Source organism: Corapipo altera, unplaced genomic scaffold (genome assembly GCF_003945725.1).
Source record: "Corapipo altera isolate COAL_440 unplaced genomic scaffold, ASM394572v1 78, whole genome shotgun sequence".
Lineage (NCBI taxonomy): Eukaryota > Metazoa > Chordata > Aves > Passeriformes > Pipridae > Corapipo > Corapipo altera.
The window spans coordinates 2,147,987-2,173,330 of record NW_020884904.1 but is presented as its reverse complement, the minus strand read 5'-3'; the positions used below and the strand labels follow the sequence as shown (position 1 = coordinate 2,173,330).

The 25,344-nt window shown below is 38.8% G+C and overlaps 1 protein-coding gene across 3 annotated transcripts in view; it reads right to left on the bottom strand.

Moving 5' to 3' along the window:
• GALNT18 (polypeptide N-acetylgalactosaminyltransferase 18) overlaps window positions 1-25,344 on the bottom strand; it is a 228,733-nt gene that overhangs the window by 87,215 nt on the left and 116,174 nt on the right. For all 3 annotated transcript variants that reach the window (XM_027651167.1, XM_027651166.1, XM_027651168.1), the window contains exon 4: window positions 24,505-24,671. In XM_027651167.1, coding sequence (XP_027506968.1) covers window positions 24,505-24,671 — 167 coding nt within the window. The remainder of the gene's footprint in view (window positions 1-24,504; window positions 24,672-25,344) is intronic.

Genomic DNA, 25,344 nt, shown 5'->3' with positions numbered 1-25,344 from the left:
ATGCAAATATGCAGTTAGAACTGTGTGAAACAGAGCTACTAATAATCCTCTCTGAATCAAACCTCTCTCTAACAGTTGAGAACAGGACTATAAAAGCAAGACGAAACGAAAAGCACCCACAGAATACTGTTTTGAGGGGGACCTCTGCAATCCAATCCTTGACTCAAAGCAGGTCCAAGTAAACATAATATTCACTATTAAATAGTTATTTAAAAGAATGACAGAGAGCATTAAAAGTCAGGTTTTGGTTTTAATAAGTAGGACGTAGCCTTGCATACCACATTAATTTTTATTAAAATCTTACTTTATAACAGAAATTATAATCTAACGTTGTATTTGCTGCACAAAATTACTTCTTTGGGAGCAAACCAATATCTAGCACCCACGAAATCTGATGATACTATGAAAGTCTCCTGCAGAGTCAGGACAGCAATAACAGTACTTCATGATGCTTTTTCTTCTGTTTTGTTTTTTTTGGTTGTTTTTTGTTTTTTTTTTTTAACCTTGTCCAAATGTAGAGTTACCACCTATTTTGAATGAATGACTCTTACTCTATCTGACAATTCTTACACATCAGACACAAAATTTTCTGTCTGTATTCCAGGTCAGAAAGATTGATTTCTTGACGACCTGTGATGATGCTGTGTGTGCCCCATGATCTTGTCCCTTCAAAGGTGGATTGCCCCTCACAAAAGAATTCAATTCACCACAGCAATAGCAATACAGCACCCAGGACACTAAAGAGAAATACAGCTTGCCTGGGCAGGAGGGTTCTTTTCAACAGATGGGATTAGTTCACAAAAAGGACTTTTTTGTATATCAGAAGTGCCACAGTCACACAAGATGTTTCTCAGAAGAAAAATAAAAGTAAATTATACCAATATGAGCAATTTTTTGTTCATTATTCTAATGGCTAACATATCGCTGGCAGTGCAAACAAGAGTAGATCAGTTAATACCCCTTGCAAATAAAAATTTTACATGGTGAAATAATGGTATCACTGAAGTCAATGAAAACTTTTCAGTAAACGCTGTTACATGTGCACTTCCACTACAACCCTGTGAGGAACGTCACCTCACTGACCACTGCCAAGTTCATTTGGGAGGAGCTGGTAGGTATCTACTGTGCTATTTAAGTCATGGGGTTTCACGTTATTTGAATAACTTGGAAGTTCCAACTCCTCATTTTTGAAGCTGCTGAAAGTATGGACAAAATCCAAATAGTTTTTACTCCTGTAAAGCCCCCATTCAAATCAGAAATTATTTGGCCTGAATACCATAAGAGCTGCAGGATTTGTTTCCATCTAAAGATAGAAACTGCTTTTTTGGAAGAATCAACTATGAACATTTTCAAATTAAAGCAACAAATTCTGGCTTGCTTCTTTCCCAGAATATTTGCTTACTCCTTAGGAGTAACACAGTATTGGGACCGTGCCATTTGGTAGCTGTGGAAAATCTCTAAATCCAGCACACACGATCTCCAAGTCAACTGCTTATTACAGTGCTCCATCATCCACTGCTTCCTAAAACTGCCTAACTCTAAGTCTTAAGAGAACGCAACACCATAGAATTTGCATCCTTAGATTAAGTATATCAGCATGCAACAAGCAATTCCAAGTCTTCAGCTATTATAGAAAATTTCTCTGTAGGCATCTCATCACAATCGATCCACTAGTTTTAAAGAAATGTTTGGGTGTTAATTGTTATATTGCAAGAGCTGTTCATGCCCTTCAGGAAAAAAAAACCCAAAGGTGAGAGATTAAAAATAACCCAGGCAGTAACTTGAAACTAAAATTCATCATACCTTTTCAATTCACAATACAGGAACAGTACTGCTACTAGCCTCCTATTGCAGTCTGGGAGAGATTTGGTTAAATCCTGTTTAATTAGGAGTATGTTATTTTAAAACTAAAGTATGTTAATGTGGCTATTAGTATGCCTCCCAGCAGGGTGGAAACCTTGTTTGCATAAAACATGAACACAGAAGAACATACACCAGCCTTGCCTTTCCTGCTCCCTAGAAACAACTGGCAATAGTGTCAATATTTTTTTACAATATAAGCAGAGCTGGTTGGGGCCGGCTGAGAAACCCACAAGGAAACACGCAGCAGCTCCTGACCTGCTGCCAGGGATTCCACAGGTAGCAGCTCCTCTCTCCGAGTCTGTCACGCACCAACACCTGGCACTGCCGAGGGCAGCTCTGGATCCCTTTCCCCACCCACGACGTGGGGCGGCCCAGTTCTAGTTCCATTTCCATCTGAGGAACCATTCTGACGCCTTGAAGGACGGGGAAAGGGAACTCCAGGGGTTTCTTCAGGGATTTCTTCTGGCCTTGAGCCTGGAGGGGAGAGGTGCTCCCCCCTGCCCCCCTGCACGTGGCCCCATGGTCGGCAGGGAGACAGGACACCGGGCATGGAGAGGAGGCAAGAGAGAGTTTATTGTTGGGGATGTTACATTTATAGGGTTTAGGAGGATTCACAGAGTAACCAATTAGAAGTCTCAAGGGGCTTACAGGAACACCCAATCACAGGAAGGGGTTAACAAGGACCAATGAAAAACACCTCAGGACACCTTCCCAGGATGTTCCTGAGATAACACTACCGTGGGGGGTGTTGGGAAGAAGAAGTATGTGTTTGCAAAGAGACCACAAAAAGCCATTTTAAGACATGTTTAAACAACAGTTTTCCCATATAATGCAGGTTTAGTGCCACAGGCAGCAGCTCCTGAGATGCTGAGGGAAAGGGGCACAGAAAAGGGACTGAACTCAAAAACGCAACCTGGGCACTGAAATGTCTTAAATCTTGGGAGATTTCCCTAAAGAAAAATTCCACAGGTGAAGAAAATGCCTAAACTTAACAAAAAACTTCTAAGTAGCTTCTTAATTTTTTTTCGTTGAGTACTAAGCAAACAACAGACCAGAACAACATTCTTGAGTTACAGTTTCTCATACCAGTATTTAGATGTATTACACCAGCTTTGATCAACATTTTTTGTTTTGGTAGAATTTACACTAATTTCAGTTTGTTTCCTTTCTCGTTATTTTTTTTTGTCATTTATTTTTAGCTCTTTACTTCAAAATTTACCTTCTGAAACAACACTTTAACACCTGTGGTCAAAGCAGAGAGACTCTTGGGATCCATCAGTCACTGCCAATTAAGGGCAACTCAGGATCTGTCAAACTGATTGTTCATGTGGAAAACTACACACATGGGCACTTGTATCCAGGTCTTTCCCTACCACATTTTTCATATAGCTTCATTTTCTCAATAATTGCAGCAAAATTAAATGACTTCATTAAGAGCTCCCAGCATAATTTTTACTGACATTATTATTTTTATACACATTATACTTCTGAATCCTGACATTTACGTAAAATATTGCCTGGGAATTTTAAGGTCTTTTACAGGATTAAGTACTGTCTGTATCACATTTAGCTAGCCATGATGTAGTCTGTGGTACTGCTAACCTACTAGACTCCATTTATTATAGAGATTCAAAGGCTTGAAATTACTACCTCCTATCCAATTCTTCCGGTATCCCGTTTGACCTTTCAATGAACAATGATTTTGCACAGATATAGGCTAATTTCCTTGGACTAGATTTTCATTTGCAATGATTTGCAATTTGATTTGCAGTATATCCACATTTTTCAGAATAGCTACTGCCTGACTTCTCAGATTTAAACCTTTTAGCATCTTCAAAAGATGTGCTTCCTGCACAGCTAAATTTGTAATGAAATTTCATGATTAAATTCTCTCCCTCTATGAGCATTAAATTTCTACCTTTTCTGCATACTGCAATATATATGGCATTGAAGACCACTTGACAACTTCAGACTGCGTAATGATCTCATTTTCCTGTATGGAATTCATCTTGGATAACCTTTGAGGGTTTATACAGATATATTCTTATTATTATGCCGCAGCAGGAGATTGCTCCAGAAGGTAGTAGACTCAGGGTTATAATTAATATCCAAACCTTTAAAATCTTGAGCAGCATTTACTCCATAGTAATTTTGGTGATCTTTCCAAAGCTCAAAAAGCCTCATACATGGGTGTCTCAGAAAGCTGAATAGCAAGAAGCTACTTGAGACGTGTGCCTCTTTCATCTCCAAGGCCCTCACATCACCCACTTTCTAAATCTGCTCTGATGTAAGTTACAAGTGAGTAAATTGTTCTCTACATAGCAAACATGCTTGTCCTACATATGTTAAGTGGCCTAAACAGACTGCAAGTGAACATGAAGCTTCTGTGGTGTTTTGTGAGTCAGCCTAGGAAATGTATATGAAGGTCACACAGCCAGCCAGCCTCGTGCATTTTCCGAAATTCTTACTCTCTGTCACTAACCGTGTAGATGTCAATTATAGGCACCATGCCACACTGGAAGAAGGCAAGACAGATCAAAATAACATGGACATTTTTGGTCCTGAGACTGCCACCTCACCCATGACATGAACCAGCAGGTTACATTTCATTTGACCAAACCAAAGAAGATGCTGCCTTGATGTTCACTGCCCTACTACCACCGGCTAAATGCTGCTTCAATTTATAAAGCACTGAAAAAGTCCATACAACAACATACATACTTACTAAAATTAGGGTATAATTACGCCTCATTTATCACCATACAAATCTTTGCCTTTGGATAGCAAAGTGCCTCAGCTTTATACAGTCCTTGACCACTTGCATTCTGCACAACATTTCCACCTAAGAGGTGTATACACTTGTCAGAAGAGCTTCTTGCAAAGTCATTCTCAAAGGATCTGGCAGGGTTTGCTACCAGGCCTGCAGCAGCAGCTCATGTGAAGAACTTGAAGCACATGCTGCAATTCCAATTAGGGAACTCAAATCAGGAAAATAAAACTCTAGTAAATGCCATAAACATGGGAAGACAAAATAACCTGATAAGGCAAACAAAAAGTGGTCACAGTTCAAATACTACCAATTGGAGACTACTCAATGTTCCTGTCCACAGACAAATCAGGGTGATTAAAACACAGAGCGACAGTAGGTTTCATAACATCTCTCTGAAAATCATGGCACGTGTTTTGTGTTTATTTGTTATTACCATCCAGAGGAACAAACCTCCCAAACATACAGCAAAAGCAAATAACATTCTGAAAAGCAAACTCCTAGCAAGAAGTTACTCTCAGTTTTTTTGCTAAGTTGCACTTGAAAGCTTATGTCAGAGTTCCTTTTCTTATTTGCTGTGTGAGTGAAGCTTCTCTGTAGCTAAAAAGTAAACACTGTAGGTGTTAATTGGAAGCATTTGTGAAAACTAATTAAAATCACTGTGCTGAAATTGTGCTTCAAAAAAGGTTTTTTGTATCAAATCCTACCAAAGATTTGTTCTTCTTGTACATGCTTTGTTTAATCCCTTCAGGTAGATAAACAACATATCAGTCGTATCTTAGCAAAGACAGGGAGTAAATCTAAAGACATTAATTAGGGACCTTGGTACAAGTTATCACTGGATAAAACTCAAACAAAAGGATGTGTATCCTTCCAATACTAAACCACAGCACCACTACTTCCATGTGACCATTCCCTAATGAACTAGTCTTCTCCATCCTTCTGCTCTCATCAGGACTACCCTTCCCTAATGATGTGAAACAGACCTGATATTTGATATGCACTAGCACTCACAAATCCCTCTGAAACCAGCTGGCAACAAAAGCATGTAAAATTTATGAGAAGTTGGATGAGCTGTCTTCATTTCCTCTTGTCTGTATCCACATGTAACATCTACATTTATTAAACGATGCCTTATTTTTCTCCACCCATCTGCTGCTTTGATTTTGAAACTTATTTTGTCCCATTGGTTTGATTTGCACTGTAATGAACAAAATCAGCAGGAATACCAGGGCATACCACTGAAAGGCTCTTCACTAAAATCCTGTCATTCTCTTCACTAAAATCCACTCATTTCTTTCTCTTCATAAACACTTTGTATTTCACTACTACATGGCCCATCACCATTAAAACCTCTCTGTTTGAAAGCCTAAAATATCCACTACATAGTGTAATCAAGTACATATGGCTGGGATTTACCATTCAGCAAGTAAAGACTCATCCTATAAGGACAGATGGCATCCCAGGACATCTGAGCTCACAGCACATGGAGCTGTGGGGATGTACCACCTCCAGGTCTGGGAACAGCTCGGTTCATTTATCTGTGAGACTGAGCCTACAGTACAGGATTGGGATGAAAGTTTGTGGGTATTTAATGTTTAAGGTGTCAATTACAGAGAAATGGTCTTTCCAGTATAAGTCCATCCTGCAGGTTTTGACTGCATATCCCTTGACAGTACTCTATCAAGACATGTTTTAGAGCTCTGGTAGAGAGCCCTGTAATACCAGAGGAAAGCACCTGTCAGTTACGTTCTTCTGCCTGAAATGGTGAACAAATATTTAGCTATCCTGGACCTAGGCCATGCAGTAAACCTTACAGATAGAGGCTGAGGACTTGGATCTACTTCAAATTGTTAAAAAAACCACAAGCAGAGATGGGATGGGATGTTGTGTACAGGGTACCACAGCTCTGTGGCTGAACAAACACACTGCCATGCTATGGACCAGTGGCAGCTCCCTGAGCCACCACCCCACCTGCCACACACTGGCTGGGCACACCCTTCAGCTTGACTTCACCTACCCAGGCCCTGGGACACGGTATAAACCCATCTGAGTTGGCTCATGCACACTTATCTCAGGTCTGTTGTCTTGCAAGTTCAGTAAAACTTTTAATTTTCCACACCAATATGGCACTCTTAAAATACTACTAACTATTCTCTTTGAATCTGTATTTTTAATAACCACAATGTTTTAGTCATATGAGACACTGCTCTGGAGCTCTATCCTTTTAACTGTTGAAGAGAAGGTACTTTTACAACTCCTTAACATCTGGCCATCAGAAATACTTCTATGAATTAAGATGACAAGAACAGCTTTAGTGAGAACTATTCAGCATCTGAATTAAACAAATACAGTCAGTGAGGCTCAGCTGGGCCCATAAATCAAAAGTGATTATGTCCACACGCAAAAATGCAGCCCAATTTTTTTTTATGCTTTAACTTTGTATTTCTGGCTTAAATTTGCAGTCATTTTAAATCTTTTTTATTAGTGTAACAAAGGTATTACTGACATTGGAGAATTTGAAACCTAACTGGGCATAGTCTTGGGCAACTTTTTCCAGCTGACCCAGCTTTGAGCAGGAGGGTGGGACTAGAAGGTCTTCAGAGGTCACTTCTTTCCTTGGCTACACTGTGACTCTGTGGTAGAGTTCATATCTGCCTCAGAGAGGATGCATTAATTTCTTTTGGTGCACACCTATCTTGTGATAAAATAAACAAGCAGACATAGAACAATCTGCAGCGCTGAATAGAAGGTCTGAGAGCCACAAAGGAACTGGGATGTATGTGATTCACCCCTTGAAGGCTTCTGTGAGCTTGCAACAACCATTCCTAATGTTAGTAAATCTGATTTTAATAATAATTTTTCAATTTCATCCATAAAATAAAGCCCTGCCAAGAAACGAAGCATAATGTTTCTGACACTGTAGGGTCAAGGCTTTTGAAATAAGTGTCTGAAGCTTGACTTCTAAGCCCTTGCTTAGGTCATTGAATAGAAGTTTTCTGATTTTTACAGATCTGCAGAGACTAGACACTACAACATTCAGCTGAATGAACAGGGTCACCAGTAGTGAGATAATGGGACTGAGACTGTGGCACTACTGTTTATGAAACTCTGCACATCAGTGACTAAGCAAAATTATAAAACCCTTCTACTTTAAAGCTATCTACATCAGTTAATAAATACCAATCAAGCTGAAGTTGTTCCATGTCACAAGTCTTCCAAGAGCAACAGTTTGCTAAAGAAATTGAGCTTTGCAATTACTTGCTTGCAGATGGTAAATGGGAAAGTATTAATGTGAAGGAATACGGTGATCTTACGCACCATAGGCTGTTATGCAAAGAACAAACTGTGAAGCTTTCTCTGTGTATTCTCCATACATAATTCAAATGGATTGCAGAGCCTGACTGTCTGGTTTTCTTTCAGAGATATCTATGTAAAAGGCTCAAAAAAAATTTAATAATGTGGATGCAGTCAATGGTTACCAAATACGTGAATATTACAACATGAGAGATACTAAAGATATCTCCAGTGCTGCTTATTGGCACAGGAACATTCACAGGACTTTAAAGGGCTTTCAGAAGATCTAATTTTTCCATATTTGTCTAAGCCTCACAAAATGTTGAGGTCAGAAATTATTTACAGTAGAATAAAAATAAACCCACCACATACAGAGAGAACTTTCTGCTACTGGTTGCAACTCTTCCATCTTCCCTTCAACAGGAAGAAGAGCTCCTGAAATATTTTTATGATGGGTCAGATGCTATAATGGGTTTCTTTGAATATGAAATCCCTGCCCTAAAAATCCACAAGCTGACTAATCAATGAGTGTTTATGAATTTCACCTTAGTGCTCTTCTGTTAAAAGACCAAAAATAGTTTGAAAATAGACTATCAAAGATTGCTGCACTGAATGGACTTCGAGAGATCTTCTGGTCCTTCTTCTTGCCCCACACAGAGAGAACTATGTTCCAGTTAATCCCGACAGAACCTCGTCTTGTATCTTTTTAGGTTCACTCAGCAAATATCCAACACTCTTTATAGATGCAAATGAAGCACACATTGAAGACAAATATATTAACAGCACACATAAGTCTGTTGCTTGGCACAATTAAAAAGCACAACACCTCACATTAAGTGTAGATATGTGCATTTGAAACCATAAAAATACCTTGCTTCAGACTAACTACTTACAAGAACCACAAACCATAAAACAAAAGAATGGACATAAAAAATCTAAAACTCTTTCTGCAACTCTCCACTGACAAGAATATTTTTATCTCATAACTCTGAAGACCGAGAGGTACCCTTGAGTAACAAGCCCCTCTGAACATTCATAAATATTAACATATTTATGATGGAAAATTCATTGTAGCAACTTTGCTTTTAGAGTTGGTATTTCAGGATCACCCACGGACAGGGGAAATGGAATGACAGATAGCACTATCTCCCGTCACCAAGCTGGAAGAGTATCCTCCCACGAGCAATACTGAATAGTCACACCAGCAGCCTGTGGGGGGATGATAGCTTGAACAATTTGGCAAGAGGGATGGCTGGCTCTAAACCCTACACAGTCATCAGTAACATTTAAAAAACAGCTTTTATACAGAACACAGAAAAACTGTCCAAATTTGCTCATTGCCAAATCACTTGAACACAACTGAAAAAAAAAGCAAAGAACTAGTTGGAGAAAAATTGCTTTAAATGCTAAATTGCAGGAGGAATACAGGGAAGGTGTTAAGATATGAAGGTATCAATTTCAATAAAAGATGGGAAAAATCATTTAAGACTTAAAAGCTAAACCAGAAAAACATCAAATATATCAAATCTCACCAAGGACATAAATGATTCGGGGAAAGCTATTTTACAGCCCATTTAAAAAGAAAATCAAAGTCTACTAAAATCAGCTGATTAAGAATGAAACTGATCTACCATCTCAGACAAAAACTCTACAGCTGGTTTGTGATTTGCACTATTTCCCTTTCAGATAAAAATTAATTTGGTTATTTCACTTATTCTCAATCACGTTAAAATGATTAAGATGATAAGAATTTGTAGCTTGTCTAATAAATATTCCAAGCAGTTGGCACAGTATTTACAGTTCTTTGGTTTTATAATTTTTTTTTTGTGTGTGTGTATATCAAATCTGTGATAAAGTAGTACTCTGTTTATGGAAGCCAAGAGATTGAAGTCATTGTTCATGACTTATGGTACCACAGGATAAAAATAATTTCATTGAATTAATGGCATCAAGGAGGATGGGATCCATTATGAGTCTAACTGCTAAATAGCACCTTAACCAAGAAGTACCTCACTGTTTCCATATGATAGCTCACAAAATAATATAAATCACACAACTAAATCAGGCTTACAATGTGTTATAAATATACACAACTGGCTGTGAGCAATTAGGCTTCCTGATTAGAGCGACATGGTGTTCAGTCCATAATGCACAAAACAGGATGGTTAAAAGGGTTAGACACTTTTAAAGAGGGGACTAACTTTTAAGTGAGATTGTCTTGAGCAATTTTGTTCCCATTTTTGCATTTGTGCCAGTAACAGCACAGTAGCAAAAGAGTTTAGTGACAGAAGTGCCAAATAAACACATTGAGGAGGCTGGAATCTGACGCCAGAGGCAGACCTGAGTGAGCAGTGTAATTCCTCAAGTCTTCTTCAGTGGAATTGCGATTTGGCACACATTGGAGAGGCATTTATTTCCTAGGGAGAAAGGCAGAAATATCCTGTGTGGCCACAACACCAATCTCTTTTCACTGCTGCCTGTCCTGGGAAGGCTCCCTTATCCCAAGCCCTCCTGATTCTCCTGCCCTGGAGGTAGGTCCTGCATACTCCTCTGCACTCACTTCTCTCACTAACTAGGCAGAGGCAGTTCAGAAACAAGGCAAAGTTTTGTCTCCCGGGGAAGACAAAACAGTTGGAATCAGAAATGTATTAAAGTTCATGTTGCAGTATATTTACAGAGCAATCTGACTAATTTGCTCCAGAAGAACACCAGACAGAGCATTGGTGTTGCCTCATACCACCGAAGAGACACAGAACTATTAGGCAGCTATGCAGGCACTCTTGGGATTAAGGTACAGTACCTATAGTGAGAGGCCAAGGATCTGTTCAATACTCCCCTCAAAAGTGGCTATTTATTCTCTATAGTTCATGTATTTCTCAGCTGTCACTAGTCAAGCCCCTTTTGGGATGCTACTGAGCACTTGGGCTGAAGCTTATGTCAACAAGGGTTCTGCTGGTAATAGGATAATGCAGGCAGAATTTACCCCGCAATTTCAACAATATCTTTAGGAAATTATCCAAAACTCACAGAGAACGACCTTCCATTTCTAAAAGAATCCATGAGAAAAGAAGAACATGCTTATTTTATACTTACTGATGGTTTTATAGGTCTTTTTCAGTCAGGAAACCACTGAAGAGGTAACTGATTACACATTACGATACTGAAAGTGTTATCAACCTTTAAAAATATAGTAAAAAAGCAGAAAAACACACATTTCCCCTACCACAGCCAGTTCTATAAATCACAGGAATTTCTACTGTAATGGGTATTTATGGCACAGACAGAAATGCAGTTTTCACACTGATAGGAACCTTTAAAAATTGCCAGAATCAGAAATCCCCTTATTTCAACTGGAGATGGGTAGGTAGGGGAAGTTAACCCAGCAGAAAACTTGGTTCTGATAACCAAAGTAACCTGCTGCAACTAGAAGTTTCTGAGAGTGGACCAAAACTTCACTGAAATAAAATCCACCTCCAGCATACAGATTTGCTAACTCAGGTTATATCTGGTCTAAGTTAAGTGATCATTGTTCTGGATTAATTGAATCCCCCCCTGTTACTGCTCTAATAATAAGAGGAAAGACAGCCAGAGTAGCAGTGGAGAGTCCATCCAGAGAGCTTAGCATTTTTCGAGAAAATAGTCTACATGAACTCTAAAGCACAGGGTGTACACAACACTGGGCAACACCATACCAATTCATGCAATTTTTGAAATATGTTTTGTCATATGTCAGGGCTAAGTCTCGGTACATAAGATCCTGAGAGAGATAAATCACACGCTGCTGTTTTTCATGTTACTTTGATAACTTTGATAATCCAATCCCAGGAAGTCAAATGAACTATTGAACACACATATTCTTTTACAGTTCTACTAAATAATTCCTCTACTGCCGTTCTTCCTGACCTGAAGTTGATTGAGCTATTGTGCAGTAATCCACAGCTGATTAAATTCAGTTAGATATATTCTGAAGCAACAGGCATATTTTTCTAGGGCAGTTTCCATTATAAAGAAAGTTGATTAGAACCCTTTTTTTTTTCCATTTTACTGCAACTACATAATTTCTCTCAATGTTCCAAGTTTTGGGCCATAAAATGAAGGTTAGTTTAACAGACCATTTTATTAACTCACCTTTCCTGAGGTCTTTCTTTTTAGATATTTTAAAAGACCCCTGACTTCTTAATTTTTTTGCCTTATTAAAAGAGTGGTAAAAAGAACAAATATTGGACATGGCTAACCTAGAGTGAGCATGAGTCAGAATTACAGATCTCTGGAAGTGACTGAGGCTTAATTTAGAATTCCTCTTCCTGGTAGACTCCACAGGCCAATCCCTCAGATGGGTGCTCTGAGGAGCTGAAACTTGTGCTTTCAGAGAACTGACAGGATCACAGAGGCTCCAGTTACATCCATCTGGGCAGAAGACTCTTTCTTTCAATGATGAACCATTTCTAATTCGAGAAGAGGGGATGTGTAAGCTGACCCAGCACCACTGAAGGATTGGATTTCCTTCATTTAATGGTAACACTCTCTGAAGTAATTATATAACTTTATGGATAATATTTTTTTATGTCACAAGACAACCTATATCACACTGTAGAACACTAGAACACAACCTATTAGTGAAAAATAAAGTCCTGGGCATAAGCACCTTTCAAGACTGACCCTTAAATTAGAAATGAAACCTTAAAAGCTTCAGACATGTGGTAAAGATGGAGTGCAAAAGGTAAAAAAACTCTTCCAATAGGAAAAAAAAAAAGGAAAACAAATTCTAAAACTTCTAAAGTAGGTGAATATTCTCTTTTTTCCTTTCCATCTTTTACAACAATTTTCAACCAAGAGCTTTCATGTATTTAATCTTATTCTTTAGATTTGGTATCATGCGCAGTTTAACCTCAGCATTCTTTTGATAAAGGCAGCACACCAACACCAAGAGCTGCTTGTGATGGAAGCCTGAGCACTAAAATTATTGTACCATTCTCACCTCAGAGACTATGAATGTACATCTGAAAAACCAACAGAAAATCCCTATTCCACAGCCAGCAGCAAAACAGTGATTCTGACTGCTTTAAACTGGGTTTACTGATCTGTCTTCTGCAGAAGTGCTCATGCCTGCATGATGCCTGAAGCTTTGCAGAGCATTCCAGGCTGTTGTAGGACCATCTAAGAGAGAAACACGGAGTAGTTCACATGCTCAATGCGTTTTCAAGGATATTTCCTGCCACCAAATTCTTTCCAGAGCTCTTACTGGGGCATACAATAATAGAGCCACTTATTCAGATTTCAAGAGAAGAGCGGATCAGTAAAAGTTTAGTTAGAGTTGCATAAAATACTGCTCAGGGTCAACTGAGTGTCAGGCAACCTGTAAAGCACTGCTATATCATTGTATAACAACTGATCTTTTCAGGTTGGTAGGGTAAAACTAAAGTACAAATTCTCTTATTTCATCTGACACATTTCTCTTCCTATGATCCAGGTGATCATTCTGTATCCATGTGTGATGATGTTCTTTTCAACAAGCCGTTGAGGTTTCCTGTAACTTCATTATTTTCTGATGTTGCTCTCTTCTGGGAGACATAATTGCTGAAGTAAAGAGACAGACTAAATGAAAATTTCAAAAGTCAGGCACTGCTTCCTTCAGATGGCTCTAGCAATGTGCAGATCTAGACCAAAAAAAAAAAAAAAAAAAAAAAGAAAAAAGAAAAGAAGGCAAAATAACCTTGACAGTGTTTTTATTGTCCTTACATAGTCTTTGGGATCCCCAGGAGAAAGGAAGTCTGGATAAAGTCTTCCTTTTTCAGTCATAAAAATCTCCCTTTCTTTTACACAGCCTACCTTTTTTCTTGGCTATACCACAGGTGAACTATCCTCCAAAGCAGATTGCATTGCTACTGTCATCTTCCTTGTCTCTCCCAGTCTCTCCAGTTTGCTAGAGATGTTCATAAGCAACAACTAGGAATTCCTAACGTCACTGCCCAATTTCTGGTAAAAGAGCTTTCCTCAAATCTTTTTTTCTAACATTGGACTAATGCTCTAAGCTGAGTTGCCATTAGATTTATTCCTAGCTGAACAGGAACTTTCAGTGCCTAGCAGGTCTCCCTCTTGGACACAAAGTATTCCAGAGGCTGTCATGACACATCCTCATTCAGTTCTTGCCCTTCTATACAACACTGTGCAGCGCAAATAGCATTAATAAAAATCAATGCTGTTTGTGGAATACATTTTGTCTTTGTAAGGTATAAACCATTCCCACAGTCACACAATTTTTGCCACAGGATTCCTTAAGCTGTACTTATTTGTGTGTGGGGGGGGAAACTGGTAAAGAGAAAAAAACATTCCTTTGGAAACTGAGAGATGATGAAAGAATACAAAACCAGACCCAGTGCTACACAGTTTCACTTGCATGTTCTAAACTGATTGTCAAAAAATATGAAATACCAACAAAGAAGTTTCAAGGGCACAAAAATCACTAAAATGTAATCCTTGACATTTCATATAAGAAGCAGGCTATAGGGAAATGTTTTAAAGTTGTTGCCCATACAGTAATAACAATGCTACAAGGCAGGGAATCATAGTCACTTATTTGACATGGGAATGTAAATACATTTTTCAAGTACTGACACTGCAGTTGTTCACGGTAATAAAAAACAGAAATCATTCTTTATTCACTGGCAGAGAAGTTGTCAACTTGTTTATTTGCCGGTAAATGAGTTGCAACTTGTTTCTCATTTTAGAAGACCTTGTTGTTCTCTTTCCACTTTGTGTACATGAGCAAAGCTTGAGATTAGGATCAATAGGTCAGGAGGAATAATAATTTCATAGTATGTAAAACTGACAGACCATGTATTTAGCCACAGAAATATCTTTAAGCTTCCTAAATTTCACCACAGTTTGAATAGCTATATGATTTTTTTTTTCAACCTCACAAAACCTTAATGCTGCTTACATTCCATTTTCTTATTTATATTTTACTTTGTTTTTTTCCAATTATTTCTACTGTATCCAAATCTGCTGGCATTTGTACTGCTTGAAGAGATTGCTTCAAATAGAAGGTGGCAGCTTTTGAAACATTAAACAATGATTAGACAGGCATTGGGCCAAAGAGTGTGTCAGTAAGGAGCAAAGGAACAATGTGGAGCCGACACTAAGCTATCTGGAGAGAACTGAGAGCACTTAGCAATTCCATCAAGATTTTCTTTGCTGCCAAATGAAAGCAACAATGATTCATGCTGCCATATTATTTAGCATTCATCATGATTCTGAATCATTTATTGGAGAGTTTACACTGCAGTGCAGACAAACCCTGTTAAATTTAATGAAGGGCAAATTGTCCTTTGAGTTGGTATCAAAAATATCTGTGAGAAAGCTTTGGAGCATCTACCATTCCTCTCAGATTATGTTTCAAAGGAAACTAATATTAAAAAAATATATATATAAAACAAAAATCACCAGTTTATTGACAAGGTCCATTGCAAAATGTCATAGAGTTGTGGCAGGAGCTGATGGGGAACTCAGTTCCAGGCAGGTCCCCAGTCAGAAGTTGTCACCTATCAAACTACCAGAAGAGCAAGATTTGCCCTGTCCTGTAGAAAATAGGTTGTAGAACTTACTCAGAAACCTAACAAATTTCTAGACACCTGTGAAAATCACAAAGAATATGAAGGATATTTATATTTTAGTATATAAACTGTATCTCTGTCCATATGGACTTGCATATACCCAGACTTCCACAGCAGACTTCCAGTAAGTGTCGTTAACAATGACTCTGGTTATGAAGGCCCAAGAAAAACAAAACACCTTTTCCAAATAAACAGTGTGAGGAAAAACAAGCAGGAATTTTCACTCTCTCACAGCTTAACCTCTAAATCCTCATTTTTAACTTGTTAATTGCACCATCATAAATGAAAATTTTAGTTTTTGTGTTTCATCACATTTTCTGTAAAGTTTTAAATCAAGCTTCCCTCCAAAGTTTCCCAGATTGCTACTTGAAAGATATTATTTTAAATAGGTTACTTTTCCAGTGTGAAAGGAAAGAACACCATTTCAATAACAGCCTCAGAAAATAACAGCAAGTGAAGTCAAGTAATTTAAAATTTGGCCATCCAACATACTTTGAGAACACTTTCAAAAACTCTGTGCCAAGCATATCTCCAGAAAAGCACGCCAAAAGAAAAGCCAACATGAACTGATTTTTTTATTCACAACAAGAATTCAAATATCCTTTGATAAAAGGTTCTGTACTTGAACATTAGAACCACTTTAGTAGTTTCCACAATGCCTTTAAAACATCCAGCAATGCCTATAAATATGCCTTTGTGTACGCCTTTTAGGTGACCATGGAACAATCTGTAATTTATTCAAATATTTTGCTAAATGATTTTCATCATTTGGTGATACACTTGAACATTCTTAAATACTTCCTTAGGCAAATCTCTTATTATGTCTTAGGCCCTTCGACGTATAAAGAATTTTCAGGTTCTATCACAAAGAAGTTGAAGTGTTTGAAATTATCAGCCCTGGCAGGAAATTTTATCACCAGTCAAAGTTAAGAAGTCAGCATTAGTTTAATGAAAATTATCTTTTTATTAATTTTTCTTTTTAAGAAATATATGCTTGGGTTGGGAAGAAAAGGTAATTTCTAATAAAGTTCATTTAAAAGGCAATTTATATTTCTTAACTTTCTATAGGGTACAATCTTTTAATTTCTTTGCCTTTTCCCCACACCCTGTCAAACTCTTTCAATTATAAGTACAATTCTCTAGATAAGAAAAGAGAAAAAAACCTTTAAGAAGTCACTCAGGCTCATAACAGCTTACATTACTGGAATATTTCAAACAAAATTTCTATCAAATGCTTAATGGGAAAAGATGTCAAAAGGAAATAACCTGATCAAACCAGAGTTTCCTTCTGACATCAACAGATATTGGCACTTTGCTCACAAATTCTATATGAATGCTCATCACTGCATCAAATCTATACACGTGGTTGCTACTTAAATTTAGTGGCGTGTTTGAGAACATTATCAACAGAAACCGTTCAAGTGCTTTTGAAGGCAAAATAATCCCACAGATGTGAGAAAGGTAAAAACTGGGGGATAAAAAAAAAAGAGGTTTTTCAATCAAGGAATTTCTCAGAGATCTCTAGTGATTAATTTTAAGACTAAAAGTACAGTGATGGTACTGAGAAGTGGACCAGGGCTCTATTTATACACTGGCATTGTCACAGTCAGGATGCCATCAGCCCACAGGACTTCAAAAGCACATAGGGTGAATTCCTCATTGCTACCAGAGTAGCTGAAAACAAGCCTGTTCTTACTGAATATGATGACACTCTAAGTGTGGGCCACATATGGTTTCTGAATCACACCTGTCACAGGTGATGCCATTTTCTATAAGGTGACCCAAATCACTTTTCCAAAATATCCCAAAGTGCCAAATTCAAGCTATTTGTCATCACCCAGAAACTTCAGCTGTGCTGGGCTTTGCTATGACCAGTAACATGAGATCATATGTGAGTGTGCCCATACCAAGGACAGTGTCATTAGAGGATGGCAAAACAGATATGAGGCTGCAGAACACAAACAGACTGGCTGTGCACTGCACTACTTGTTAGTTAGAGTACACAGCCTGTGCAAAATAGAAACACAGTATGAATTGGTGCACTTGGATTCAAGCTAATACAAAATCACAATTTAAAAAAGCCAGTCCTCTTGGACTTGCAGTTCTGAATCTGACAGAGAAAAAGGGGGTATTTACCAGACTGCAATTCTGCAAGTGTATTAGCCCTGAATGAGTTAAAATATGTCACAGATGGAATCACAGAATATGCCAAGTTGGAAGGGACACACTAAGATCCTCGAGTCCAACTCCTGACCATCCCCAGGAGAATTAAAGATAAGATGACCATCCATTAACTTTAAACCACTCCTGGCTAGGCAATATTCAGTTCACAGTATTATCTGAATGCTTGAATCAGAAAGTCTGGTGTCAGGAGACTGAAATAAAAGCTCTGTTCCCACAGCTGCCCCTGATGTGGACAGAGGTTATGCTATCAGCTTGCACACACACTGAAATGTTTCTTTTCCAGCCATACAAACAGACTGAACTATGCTATATTGCAGAAGATTAAAATAACTGTTCCTTTGAAAGGCCACTTTGTCTCTGCCAACACCTTCTGAGCACGTGCTTCCACAAAGGCAAATGGTGCAACAGATGTGTGATTTCTCTGAGATGAACTGGAAGAGCCACACTCAGCTGCAGTGTTCCTGCAGTCCCACCTCGCCCTCACAGCACTGGAACTTTCCTAACTGTCCAGAAAATGAAGGCTAAGGACCTTCCACAGGAGTTATACAGAATGGAGGATGTGATAGTTCCCATTATAAAACTGCATGCTGGTTATCAAGCAGCTTTCTTACAACTATAATTACAATGCTACAAAAATCAGAGCCTTGCCTCCAGCAAGGGATGTTATCCCTGCCCCCACTTGTGATGGAATGAGAGTCAGCATTGGAGTCTGATTGATTACAGAGTTCAGACATGGGAGAGTCAGCAAAGGTGGTCGAAAAGTGTACTACATAATAATTCTTAAATGAAAGCAAAAAGTAAAAGAAAAACATGTCCGAAAAGGAGGCATCAGAGAGAAAAAGGTGGAAAACGGGAGAATGATAAAAATATGCCACAAAGGAAAAAACAAAATACTGCTGAGGTGTGGAGGAGGGAGGCGTGGAGGGATGAGTCAGGCAGCAGTTTAATTACTGTGGCTAAAAGCAAGGGGAAGCTGAATGATGAAATGGATAAAACAAAGAAATGTAGTTTGTGAAAAAGTACAACAAATACTGGGATGGAAAAGATGATAAGAGGAACAGGTACATTGGAATTTGAGAACATGTGAAATGGAGACCTCAACTGAAAGACACAAGCTCACGTAAAGGGTGAGGTGTATGGAATGGGAGTGAGGAAGTGAACATTTGAAAAGGGCAGACTGCCAGGCTGGAATGAGGAAAGGGAAAGTGGACTGAGAGAAATAAGACCAAGGAGCTAGACCATGCATGGATGAGAAAAATAAGAAGGAACAAAGACAGCAGGAGAAAAAGATGTGAAGAGTGATAAATCAAAACAGAAGAGAGGCAAGAGTAATTGGGACAGATGGCCTTCTTCATCAGCGGTGTCCTTCTCTTTTCTGCTCTGTTGATCACTTCATTTTGATATCCCACTCCACAACCTCTCCTCTTTAGAGCAGGGATCTAATACACTGCCACAAGGACTGACAAGAGGAGAGAACAGCCTGCAGCCCCTCTAGGATGTCATCTTCAGGATGCAGTGTCCTCATAAAAATCCCACGGTCTGTTTACATTAGTGGTTCATGTTTCTTTCTGTAACAGTTTTGAACTGCGAGGCCAGGTCGCTCTCTCGCACCTCAGAACAAGACCAACATTCCTCCCTCTGCTAACTCCTGCTGACGGCTGGAACAGATGGCCAGCGGACGATGTTTTGCCTGTGGTTATTTTCTCCTTACGTATTTCCAGTAGCTGGCACACCTCACTGCAGTCCCAGCAGCAGCACAGAACGTGCAGTGGCAAACATATGCTCAAAGAGTTGTCTTCATTAATTCAAGTTGCAGTCCTAAATGTTACTACGCAAGTAAAATGCACAGTTTGTTACAATAGCTAACATTGTTCTCAAATCTACAATGAAGACAGATTTCCTGGTCTATACATAAATATATGCTTTTTAGCATCTGATTCCTAACCAGAATTGCACAGCCCTCTTTTCTCGTCAATCCCTGACAACACTACTGAAAACCTGCTTGTGTAAAGGCTGTGCAATAATGATTTCAGCATGAAGACCTTTAACTAATGGGAAGAATGAGTCCAGGCAGATAAAGTAAAGCCTTCACAGCATATAAACCATGGTCCAAAAGTGAATGTAGGTTTGCATAAAGTTTGGCTATTTCCTTGTTTTCAAACGTTTTTATTTGTCTTGGAATTTCTCTGGCATTCAGGTAATGGAAGAACAAGAAGCCAAACAGAAAGACAGCAAGACCTAAAGTTTGCCTAGGAGATGGTTTTTCATAGTTGGCTGGTCTGCAAGTAAGCCACCTTCAAATTATGCTGTGATATGAAATCTAGAGTGCATTTGAACAGTATTTTTGAGGTTTATTCATCACTGCTTTTGTAAAGAAAAAAAAAAATAAATCAGACAATCTTCTATTTCCAAATATCCCTTAAAAATTACCAAAGAAGAAATATAGCTTTTTAATGAAAAGCTCTGGATGCTTTTTGAAAAGTTTCTTTTTATTCAGTGTTTTGAGGACACTGTTGCAAATCTCTCTCAGGTGATAATAGTTTCATCTGACCCACTTTCCACCACTGATCCAATTCTCTCCAACACTGCCAGTCATAAAAGTAGTATCCTGTGATATCCAGCATTATTACTGCATTTCAACAGCTCTATTCATGGAAATCTCAGGACTAAATTAGAATTGCTGCATCTAACATGTTAGAATATTTCATTCATAAGTAATTAAAAAAAAAGGAAGAAAACTTGCAAAATGTGAGCCTCTACTGCAACATTATTAACTCTAATATGAAAAAAAAAAGGCAGAGAGGATGATAATTATTGCACTAGTGTAAAATTCTGCAAGGCATATTCTGGACACGTTAATGCCTATTGCCTCACCATGAAGTTGAACCCATCATGGCTCACAATGAGCTTTTTCAGAGAGATTTCAAAATCATCTTAAAATACCTTCAAGAGGTGTTTCATAACGCAGCAGGGCTCAATGCCAGCAAAAAAAGCCCAGACAGGGCTCCAATGGCACAGAAGGTCACCACCCTGTCCCCAGAGGGCAGGATGCAAGAAGCCAGGGAGCAAATAAATCACTACGCCAGTAGTCTGCAGCTCAGGCAATGTTTCTCCTAAACATGCTTCTGAGGTCTAATTATTTTATTGGCAAATCATAAACTTAGGAGTACATGATCACTAAAAACCAAACAGTGCTCCTGAGGAGAATGGGAAAGATTCTGACCCAACAGACAGCACTTAAAACCACAGTAAAACAGCTGAAATCCGAGTTGCTTAGTCATCAGTGCGACTAAGACCCAAATGAGACAAACAAAAAACACTGACACTTGGCTCGTTTTTTTAAGAAAATTTGTTCCCACAGTCCACACTGAAATGTACCTTTTTTATCCCTCAGTTAAATTAAATTGTAATGCTATTGTACCTAACAGCATATATGAAACAATTCACTGTAATGCTTATCAGTATTACACCAGAAAAGGTGGTATGGTGAAATGCATGCATTAAGCCATGCAAATGGATCTATTAGGTAAAGGATAAATATTTTAGGACCTGCAAAATCTATTTTCTACCTTTAAATGGCACTCACTGTAATCTTCACCATTTCCTAACTTCGAACATTAAATTTAAAAAAGGCAAACTTCACAAAGAGATTAATTGTGGTCTCCTGAAACATAATTGGGAACTTGAAAAAGTACAGTGAGGTTTCGAGAAAGTCATAGAGAATTTGCTTGACATACCTTGAAGTACATGAAATAAAATACTCTAGCATGTATTTTTCAAGACAAAGATACGGACTTTGGCTGCACACTTGAATTTATTGTTTCTGAAATCAGCCTTCTGGAATTTTAAAAAACAACAAGTTCTTCCACTGCTCTTTTCCAAAACACAGATATACAGAAATTAGGGATGAATCCAGGTGTTCATTGATAGATTCAGAATTTGGCCCACAGCAAGAATTTATACCACTGTACCAGTATGTCACATTCCCTCAGAAGTAGGAAATTCTGGTGCTCTCCTCTAGTGCCAGTCACTGTGTCTGCCTTTATTTTAAACCACTCTGCTATGTGAATCCAACCAGCAGCATAAGAGACTCAAAATTAAAATGTGCTCGTTTTCACTCTGCCTGGTCTCTGGTCTCACTTTTTCCTTCTAGTCATTTCCCACAGTGTGATGTTTCCTGCCTGTGAAATCCACGGCTGTGGCAGCGCAGTAAGAAATCTTACACAGAGTTATAGAAGTTGCCATCCCTGGCAAAAGCCTGAAAGTAAACATACCACTTGTAATTAGGATTCTGACAGGTCCCTGCAAGAGGCAGGGGTTGGAGCCAGCTGCAAGCACAAAGCAAGTATTTGCCCCCTCAGGTAACATCACAGGGAAACTCAGAGTAACCCACTTGTCCTACGAGCAGCAACACTTGCAAGCTAAAGAGCTGCTAACAAAAACATAGAATGACACTAAATATAAAGGATTCGTTTCAGCAATGCTTGGAGGGAGAAAAAAAAATAGAATACTGTAAAAGCAAAAGGAAATTGTGAAATAAATATTTCAAGATTTAAACTAATAATAGAAAAGCCCATAAATCACCTTTGCAATCGCTCCCAATCCTACCAAAGATTCATTCGCTCTCAATGGATGCCTATTACCAGGTCTTCAGCATACATTATGGGATAAAGATGACTGTAAGAAATCTAATTTACTACTACAGGGAAGAGATGCCAGAGAAAGGGTTAGAGGAGTAGCATAAAATCCTGGAGAGAGTTGAATTTTTCTAGGAGACTAACTATGACTCTGCACAGTGTGATTTTGTATAAAATTACATGTAACACGAAGCCTAGACAGCCAAAGGAAAGGCTACCTTCCTCTCAATTTCTGTTTCCCTGTTTCGAGCCAGGAACCTGAGGATTTAAGGCACTGGAGGGTAAGAAAGGCAAGCTGGAATAAAAGTATGATACTCTACAGTACCAATACTGGTACTAACAAAAAATGTGACTGAACAAGTTTTCCTGGAAGATTAAGTAGTTCCTGTGACTTCTAACCTATTTGAGGTAAAAAATAATGAAAAAGAATAATTTTGACAAGTCCACAGAACGCAGTGCAAAGTGTATTTGTTAGTGAGCTCATCACAGTGACGACAGGCTCTCAGAAACACTGAGGTTTGTGATATAGCTCTGCAATGTGCCCACTGGAATAGCTGCCTGTAAATTATAGAAAATCAGACTCAAACTCTAGAAACCACTTTTTTCCAACCAGATTGTTTTTCTTCTTCTACATCTGCCTTATGGACAGTTCCTCTATGTTCAGTGACCTCAGGCCCTGCAGCACCAACAGCCATTCAGATTCAGCCACTGAGTTCTTGTTTGAAAGATGCAGGAATGAATTTCCACAAGCAAATTGCAGAGTCCACGTCAACCAGTCAAAGCTGTATTTCAATATTGTTTTCTTTCCTATCAAACTGCCTTGCATTTGCATAAGGGAGAGGACAAAAGTTAAGGCTGCCAAGAGTGCAGCAGTGAAATGACATGTCAAGTGACTGAACTACATGCTGTAGAAAATCAAAATTCTACCTTAGTTCACGGTTTCTGAATCACTGTGCACATGTTGTTTTTGGGTTTTTTTTTTACTGTTTCACGTAATTTTTCATTTACTGCATCACATTGCTAGATCATAAACTGTGTCATAAAGAACAGCAACTCAAATTCTGCATGCCAGGTTACCCACAGTGTTGTATGAGCAGGTGTCTCATGAAAAGCCTGGTCAGCCTTAGGTAACTCTAAACATAGTATTGTTCACTGGGACTGATGTTCACTGGAATTAGATTTGGCATAAGTCTACACAAAGTTGTGGAGTTTTGTGTGCACTTTAAAGAGTCAGGATTATACTTTTTCCTTCACTGATAGTCAGCAGAAGAGAAGAAGCTGATGTGCATAGCCTGGGGTGAGGAATTTATTTAACTTTTTCCCAAAAAGTTTCTTTGTACAAATCTGAGATACATTTATATCAGCAGCAACTCACAGGATCTAGCTACAGGGATATAGCTAGATAGCAGCAGTAATGATGGCAAGGATAAGAGAAGCCCTTTGTTCAGCATTTTCATTCAAAGGGATAAATTCAGATTCTCCTTGTGTTTTAGCAGTTTAAAATTAACCTCCCAGCACAGCAGAATTTTTCTTTAAGTTCAGCATCCTGTGCTTATTAAAATTTCATCACTAAAGTTGCCAGAAAATAAGACTAGTAAACAGTGCCCAGCATGATCTCACTGACAAGTAAGTACCAAACCATCAGACATGGGCACTGTAATCCTTCAGATCACGGACAGCAAAACCTCAGTACAGACAGTAGAAAAGCAGCAAGGTAAATGCTGCTAATGAGGAAAAGAAAACTGAAAATCTAAAGGAGACGTCTAAGAAACACAGAAAGATGTTTTATACAAAAGAGAAAGTGAGTACACACATGAAATCATACAACAGAAACAGGAAAAGCACAGAAACCAGATGATCTTGAGGACACTGTGAAGCACTAGGAGTAAAACTTCTCAGGTCTTAGGTCTCTAATCTACTGTTACATTCAAAATTCTGCCTACCAGACACCATAAGCATACAGTTATTCTATCTTTGTACGCACTTTTTAACACGCCCCACTTGAGCATATTTGAAGACATCCCAGCAAGACTGTGGGATGAAGGAGGGAGAAAATACACTGATAACAACTGAAATGCCAGTGGGTTATCCATTGTATGATCCAACACTGGGGTGGGGAGGGAGAAGAAGCAAATCCTCTTACCGTTGTTACTGTTATCATCAACTAAAATGATCTCCTTGAGCAGGTGAGCAGGGGTCCGGTCAATGGCTGAATGGATGGAGCGCAGGATCACTGAGAGAGCTTCATTAACAAATATGAACACAATGCTGACCTCAGGAAGACTGTCAGGAAATGTAAGGTTTCTGCACCTGAAGAAAAAGGTCAAAGAAAAGATGTAAACTGCTGGAAGTCACCACGCAAACACAGACTGTTTCAGAGAAATCCATCCCCTGTCATAAGAACACTAAGAGAGCTTTTGAAGGCACGGATCACAAGGTCCTCATGCTTGTTCTGAGCACATACAGGCAAGAACCAGATGAATCACTATGCAAAAGAAGAAAACCCTGGAAACAATCTCCTGAATCTGTCTGCACAAACCAAGGCCTTGTGTGAGCTCATCTTTCCACCCAAGGCCCACAACACTGCAAACCAGGTGTGAACTCTTTGTTTGAAGGCAGTTTTCAACAGCAGTTGCTTACAATGTCTTTCTGGACAGTGCAGACAGGAATAAACAAAGTTAGCCTCTCACTTCAAAAAGGATCTTTGCAATAGCCATATCAATTATGTTTGCTACAAAATCTACCGTCTATCTCAGTCAAAATCAGAAGATACTTTCTCAATTAAGTAATAAAATGTTGCCCAGAGAAGCTGTGGATGCTCCATCCCTGGAACTGTTCAAGGCCAGGTTGGATAGAGTTCTGAGCAACCTGGTCCAGTGGAAGGTGTCCCTGGCCATGGCAGGGGGGTTGAACTAGATGATCTTTAAGGTCCCTTCCAAGCCAGGCCACTCTATGAATAACATATAAAAAATACAGCTCCAAA